This window comes from Saccostrea echinata, unplaced genomic scaffold, assembly GCF_033153115.1.
Source record: "Saccostrea echinata isolate AGI-Se365-2 ecotype Australia unplaced genomic scaffold, CSIRO_AGI_Sech_v1 ptg000054l, whole genome shotgun sequence".
NCBI lineage: Eukaryota > Metazoa > Mollusca > Bivalvia > Ostreida > Ostreidae > Saccostrea > Saccostrea echinata.
Genome location: NW_026889803.1, coordinates 4,523,233 through 4,530,724, shown reverse-complemented (window position 1 = coordinate 4,530,724; position 7,492 = coordinate 4,523,233). Strand labels below are relative to the sequence as shown.

The following is a 7,492-nucleotide window of genomic DNA, read 5'->3' as shown; positions in this document are numbered from 1 at the left end:
GAAAAGGTCACTAACATATCCCCACTAATAACTATCTGAAACAACACGCACTTCTGTTAGAGTATCGGGTAATTTCATTTAGACTAGGGAAGTGTGTGTTGTTAATTTTTTTTTTTTCTCTCCAAATAGAGCTTAAGTTATATCTTATTTAAAAACCACGTGTTATATTAGCGGTTAATACACCAATACACATCACTCTGGCTTACACCTTGGTAATATTGCTCTGCAAATCGTCAAGTGATGGTGCTGCTTGTTATCAGCCGTTCTCAGTGGGGAACCTAACATATCCCCACTAATAACTATCTGAAACAACACGCACTTCTGTTAGAGTATCGGGTAATTTCATTTAGACTTAGATATGAGTATGTTCTATAGCTCTAATTATAATTGTAAAAGGGGTACATCCAGTTAAATTTCTAGTTAAATTTCTCTACCCAATACTCACTCAAATTAGATAACAACAAAACATTTTTTTTTCCCTTATGCTTTTATATGCCAAGTCATGAGATTTAAATACACAGGATGTTACACAACAGTACTGACCTGATTATATACAAAGTAATTTAGTAATAAGGTTATTTAAATGATGATTTTATTGAATAACTAGTATATATAAAATATTAGCATGTGAGGTTGACAACATCTTATTCTTTAATTTGTTGGGTTAAAGGCTGGATTAAGGGAGGAAAAATCTCCATGTGTCCTATAAAATCCTTCAATTTCGTCTGTGTCTGCCGACAAGTTGGCAATATTGCTTGCTAATGTGCTAGCATCTGTCAAGGTTTTTGTCCTGCTATAGTAATAAGCCGATCGTTCACTCGACCATCCGACATGCTTCATGAGTTCCTGGGGAGATGCCGCAGTGCCTGAAATCGCCATGGTTACCGCAAAACCGCCCCGTAGACTGTGTGGAGTTTCTCCCTCATAGATACCCAAAGATACCAGGTAATACCTTAGTTGTTCATAAATCGCTGAATATCCCAGCTGTTGATCCAGTACTCGTCCTGACTCTGATACGGGCCTAAAGAGATATCCTAGACTCAGATCCACCTTATTTTGTTTTGACCAGGCATAGTAATTCTCTAGCCCTGCAACAGGACAGATTGACTTATCTTGAGATCTTTTAACGACAAAAGTGTTTGACTTTCCATCTCCACGTAACGTCTTACCGTAGGTGTGGTTGAAAACAAAACCTGAGTTATCTTGTAATTTTTTAACTTCCTGCGACAAAATATTGCAAACATCGCTGATTCTATCTCCCGCAAAGAACTGGATCTTGAATATCGCTTGATCTCTGATTAAGACGAACTTTTCCCTTAAAGAAAGGTCAGGGCGAGCAAATTCTCTATCAATAAACAATGTCAATTTCTTTATCTTACCTAAAAATATTGGTTTTGCTTGTTTAGGTAACACATGGGATTTTGCCTGTTCTTCTTTACAAAGTTTTACATAGTTTTTTACTTCAGGGGACAAGCAGGGATTTCCAGACTTAGTATGAACATCCCATGATCGAGTTCCTCCATGAGTATACAAGATTTCAGATATCTGTTGCACCATATTATGAATAGTTCCTGCCGCGAGCCTAGTAGGACATGCGCATTCAAATAAACCTAATTTACCCAAGTGTGGACACGAGATTTCGTGTACCTGCGTCTTCCCGAATCTATCACTCCATACTATAAATCTGCATACGTCGTGTGGCGTCATACTTGTTAAGTCCGGAGAGTGTGGTAACTGGGATAAGAAAAGTCGTACCCTTTTCTCCAAACTTTTCATCTTCTTTGTAGCTTTCTTATTGTCTTCATTCTTTTCAAGCTGGCTCAACCTTCAATACCTATTTTGTATTCTTAAAATAACAAGATTGACTAACCTTCAATAGCAGGAAGGTTAACTTTATTATTTTCCACCTACAAGATAAGAGTCCGTAATTTTATTATAATTTCAGCTAAAATCCACTATACATGCTCTAAGTTCCCATTTCAGTCCCATTTTATCGGAAATAAACCCTTTCTTTGATGGGATAAGTAATACAGATTTATCACCTTGTTTACCTAACGTGAAAAATTTTACACAGTGAGCACTTAAAAGCGGCCACCAAATTGGTCGCGGGTATATTATTGGCACAATAATTGTGCACTGTGTTACTTTTTGTTCTTTAAGGAGACACAATACAGGGAATACTAGGTGAAATGGAGGAAACACGTAGGGACGCTTCTCACTTGACAAATCTTGCGCAAATACATTAACACCCGCTGATTGCGGAGTTGGGTTTTTCGTAAAATGTTTCAGTGGTACTCCAGAGTTGGACATCATAACATTCGTATCCGTCGCCATCAAGTCCACCGTATGTGGTCCAAACATAACATCAACACTCTGCCATGTTTTGGGATGTAACATGCAATCTGTGTAAGAAATAGTCCTAGAGGGAGCGTCTGCAACATTTTCTGCTGATGGCACGTAGTGTAATCTTAAGTCGATATTCAATTTCCAAACTGTCTGGAATATATTTTTCATGATGTCAGCCAATTGTCGGTCACGAGACCTTTGATTTTCCCAAGCATGCAAGACTGCAGTGTTGTCAACATGAATGTCTAATCTGTAATCCTTGATTTTTGGTGCCAAGGACTGAAGAGCAATGTCGACAGCTGATGCTTCTTTAAGATGAATCGGTCGATCATCCTCGCTTGACCAATAGTCTCCAAAGGATAGACCTTTGTCTTGGCCTGACATTAGGGAAATCCCGTAGCGGAAAGAGACAGTGACAGTTGACAGTGACATCTGAAGATGCTTTTCTTGTCTCCATGGCGCGAAGCCTTCCCAGTCGTCTAAAAACCTCCAATGTTCGATTTCTTGTCGCAGCTCACGAGAAATGGTTGTTTGTTTACTATTCTTTATACACAGTGATATTGCAAAATTTATCTCTCTTGTATATAGTTTGGCACCTGGTATAACGATTGCCATGGATATACATTTTCCGGCAAATCGTTGAAGTGTTTGAACATCAACTTCATCTGACTGCAAGATACCCTCTCGTATCCCGATGAATGCTTCTTTTTTATCCAATGGAAGTAAGTAGGCCTGTTTAGAAGAGTCAACTAGAAAACCTAAGTATCGGACTACTGTAGTTGGAATTAGCTGACACTTTTTGATAGCCAGTGTGTATCCTAAGGCTGTTAATTCGGTCACGATAAGTTTAACCATTTGTAACGGACAAGCTTGTTCCTTAAGTTCTGATTGATCAATTTTGTCATATTTCTGACACACTGCGAGCCTGTCATCAATGTATTGGACCATATGAAGACCCTTCTTTCGAAGGTATGATGTGATTTGCATCCCAATCATTTGATATATATAAGGAGAGGCTTTCCAGCCAAATGGTAGAGTCGTGTATGTGAAGACCCATCCCCCAAACTGAATTCCAAAGTATTTTTCTGATTCTCTGGTTAGCTTAATATGATCGTATCCCGATTTTTCATCGCAACACACCATGTAAGCATGTTTTCCAACAAGTCTATGGGCGTCTTTAAGTGTATCTAACGTAAAGGGTAAATCCTTTGTCCACAGGTTCAAAAAACGCTCATCATGACATAGTCGTGGCTTATTTGGTTCCACTGTCAAAGGCATGATAATCTTAGGGAGACAGCTTGTTCCCACTCTTCCCCATAATCTCAACGAACCATTGACTAGTCTCTCACTTATTTCTTTTCTAATAAAATGAACAAAGTTTTTGCAATTCTTAGAATTTTGAAAATACTGTTTTGGTGGAAGTCTGTTATCATACGATTGCCCTTTGAAATTTCCCTTGAACGGACGCAGGAAGGACCTAACGTCAATGCCATTACTGACCCAATTTTGAATTGTACTTGACATGTTGTCTGAATTTCTTTGAGTTATACGCAACCATTCATCTTTGTGTTTGTGAATTTCACCCGAAACGAATTGATCAGGGTTTCTTACAGACAAATGCAGTAAGTCGCTATAGGAGTCAATAAATACTTGTCCATCTGCATGGATTGTTGGTTTGGAACCGTATTCCCCCAGTGTTGTCCAAGTAGGATGCTCTCTCTTACGTGAAACAATTTCCTCTGGGTTAAATTCGTCACTTTTCTCCCAGTCAGGAACGTAAATGTTAAATTCCTGCAAACACGAGATATTTATTATTCTTAATAATCTTATATCGGATTGAGCATCATCTACTAGGATAACATGGGAAAACATGATCCCAAACCATCAATCCACGTGAGAGTACTCACTAGGGCTTCAGTGTCCCCGGATATCAGGTATTGGGATAACAAACATTGATAACACTCATTCCATGCCAATATTTAATTAGTTCTATTTTCTTTCAGATTGAAAAAACACTACACGTTTTTAAGTCAATTTAAGACAAATAATCTAATTCATATCATATCATATCTAAAGAAATTACCGATAAATGTACAATTCAAATCTGAGAAACTGGTTCAACTTGACTAAAATCAGTTCTTTCACATTGTTAAAAAAAAGTCATTGAGAATTCATTTTTCCTCTTGCAGCTTTCATTTTTGCACATTCACGAATGTAATGATCATTTGCCCCGCAGAAAAGGCAGACAGTCCTTGATTGCCTGTATGGAGCGCGCTGGTATCGCCGATACCCATACTGGGTTCCCACTGCATGTGTACCAGGTACAAAATTGTATTGTGGTGGAATATACCCCATGTAGTTTGGTTGCCCTTATAGATTCAACAGTGGAGATTGAGTTTGAGTAGAAGTTATCTTCTCCGTTTCTGTAGATTTCGTTTCGGGTTTTATTTTGACAGCTTTTGACAATGCTTTACCTACTACATCAGAAGCCTTGCCCCCGAGAACACTCAAACAAAAGTTTGGAACATCAATTTTATCTTGATTCAGATTAGCTTGTCGGGAAAGCTCATCAAACACGGAGGCCTCATCATGGCCCTTTCGCCGAGTTATTCTAGCGAGCTCATCCAAAGTAACAAGGAGAAGCGGGATACTGGGGTTACTTTGAAGTGCTAAACTCCTCACCTTTTCTTTTACATTTTCTATTTCTTTGTCGTCTTCGTTTCTCTGACTTTTCTCAAGTTCTTGTAGCCTCTTCTCAACACTCGGGGTCGGCTTTACTTTCTTTGCAGGTGGCTCTTCCGGCTCACTCTCCTGTATACACAAAGTGTGGAAATCATTCATTATAATACCATCCGTTAATAGATTTTTTTTTTTTTTTTTTTTTTTTTTTTTTTTTTTTTAAAGCTGATATAGTTAAATAATAGTTTCATAGAATGAGTAATTTGATTATTATATCCCATGGTGGTGATGCTAGCAATAATTACATTAATTATCAGTACAAGTTAACTGTATACCTTAATTGTTCTCGGTGCTTAATTCTTGGCCAGCTGGTTGGCCGAACTCATTCGCCCTCAGAATTACTAGATGAAGAAGCGTCTTAAGGTTTTGTTCTGTCATCTCTTTACCAGCCATCTGCATGCACTCTTTTTCAGATTCTCCGGTCAGTTCTCTAAAGGCGCTAATCACTTCATCCTTGTCCATCTCCTCTAGCGGTGTGGTTACTTTATATCGTGCAAACTGTTTCACCGGCTGTGGCCAGCCCTCTCATCTCTTTGATGACGGGGAACAAGTCTTTCCCCCGCAGAGAGTGTCTCCGCTTCAAGACGGTCGGAGGGGGCATCTAGTAATAAGAAAATTTTTTACCATGATTACTAAATTTTTACCCTGATATACTAGACAGTTAAATCTTAAAGCCTGAACGTACTTTCTTTTTTTTTTTTTTTTTTTTTTTTTTTTTTTTTTTTACTATACAAACTACATGTAGAACGCATATACATTTGTAAACAGCTACCAATACTGTGTTATATGTTGACTAAAACACGTTGTGCCTATGAATTTTTATATTATAATTCGGCTTTTCGCATCATTACTCAGGTAGCCATAATTTATTAACAAAATATATTTATCTCTGCTCTTAACAGCTCTCCTATACTTAAGATTTCATTCAATAGCTATAGACAGCCCTCATTGGCTTTGAAATTTTTAACTCATTTAGTGGCAGGAAAATTTTTTAATTTACATTAAACAGCCCTTAGCAACTTGACTTTACAAACTAGTACTAAATATATTATTAGGTTATAAACAATCTTCAGCGGTTTTCTAATTTCAAACATTAACATCGGCCTTCAGCGGCTTCTAAACTTTCATGCGTTCCAACACACCCTAGTGGTTATTTATAGCTTGCATTTTACTTCTGCTATCAACGGCAGGAATAATTATGTACAGCCTTAAGGAACCATTTCTTTTGCCCTTAACAGCTTTTAATTTCATGCAATAACATCTGCCCTCAGCGGCAGGAAAAATGTATAGCCCTCAGCGACTTAAAGTTTCATGCACTAACTTCTGTCCTCAGCGACAGGAAAAATGTATAGCCCTCAGCGGCTTAAAATTTCATGCATTAATTTCTGCCCTCAGCGACAGGAAAATATATAGCCCTCAGCGGCTTAAAATTTCATGTATAGCCCTTAGCGGCTTAAAATTTCATGCATTAACTTCTGTCCTCAGCGACAGGAAAAATGTATAGCCCTCAGCGGCTTAAAATTTCATGCATTAACTTCTGTCCTCAGCGACAGGAAAAATGTATAGCCCTCAGCGGCTTAAAATTTCATGCATTAACTTCTGTCCTCAGCGACAGGAAAAATGTATAGCCCTCAGCGGCTTAAAGTTTCATGCCTTAACTTCTGTCCTCAGCAACAGGAAAAATGTATAGCCCTCAGCGGCTTAAAATTTCATGCATTAACTTCTGCCCTCAGCGGCAGGAATTGCTAAATAGCCCTCAGCGGCTTTTGTTAATTTAAAATTAATATATTACCTATCCTTTTTTGTCTTTTCTTCTTAACACTGGCTATACACTTCTTATCTGTTGCTCTGCAAATCGTCAAGTGATGGTGCTGCTTGTTATCAGCCGTTCTCAGTGGGGAACCGCATGCACATCCTTGATTATTACCAAAAGTACACACAGTAGGTGATGGAGGAGAAAGAGTTTGATTTTTTGTTAACTCTCCTGTATTATATCACGTTTTTATTTATTTTTATTTAGGCCTATATGTCATTGTTTTAAACTTTCAAAAGAAATTGCCATATAGAGGAATGACATACTTTAAAAAATCCAACAGTTAAACACACAAATGGTAATATGCATCCCCCTTTTTTACGTTATCTATAAAAGTATTCTGTGAAGAATGTTTTTTATTCGGGGTTGTTCATATACTACAAGTTTAAATTTGTGTGCCTGTCAATTTATCTACATGTATAATATACGTTGTACATATATTCTTGAGAGTCTAGCGGAATTTTAAAAGAATCTTTTTTAAAAAGATTACCAACACGTTACTCCTCCTTTTGTAAAAATTTTATAGTATGTTTCAAGCATCCAAACCACATTGAACTGTTCTCTAATGAATATTAATGAAATGTGCGCAATGAG

At 37.7% G+C, this 7,492-nt stretch overlaps 1 protein-coding gene and 1 pseudogene across 1 annotated transcript; both read right to left on the bottom strand.

The window, feature by feature from the left end:
- Positions 1 to 1,666: 1,666 nt before the first annotated feature.
- On the bottom strand, positions 1,667 to 4,218 carry LOC133172302 (uncharacterized). The gene is made up of 3 exons (XM_061307165.1): positions 2,146 to 4,218; positions 1,871 to 1,907; positions 1,667 to 1,734 (listed from the first exon to the last, which is right to left on the bottom strand). The coding sequence occupies exons 1-3, from the start codon at positions 4,216 to 4,218 to the stop codon at positions 1,667 to 1,669; spliced, it is 2,178 nt and encodes a 725-aa protein (XP_061163149.1).
- A 288-nt stretch (positions 4,219 to 4,506) lies between these two features.
- On the bottom strand, positions 4,507 to 6,969 carry LOC133206258 (uncharacterized; annotated as a pseudogene).
- Between the last annotated feature and the right edge of the window lie 523 nt (positions 6,970 to 7,492).

Excerpts from the sequence above, each read along its gene's own strand:
- LOC133172302 (XM_061307165.1), bottom strand. The coding sequence starts at position 4,218 with ATGTTTTCCCATGTTATCCTAGTAGATGATGCTCAATCCGATATAAGA. Across the intron at positions 1,908-2,145 it reads GTCTCCTTAAAGAACAAAAA|GTGGAAAATAATAAAGTTAA; the intron begins GTAACACAGTGC and ends CTTATCTTGTAG. Across the intron at positions 1,735-1,870 it reads TAACCTTCCTGCTATTGAAG|TTACCACACTCTCCGGACTT; the intron begins GTTAGTCAATCT and ends TTCTTATCCCAG.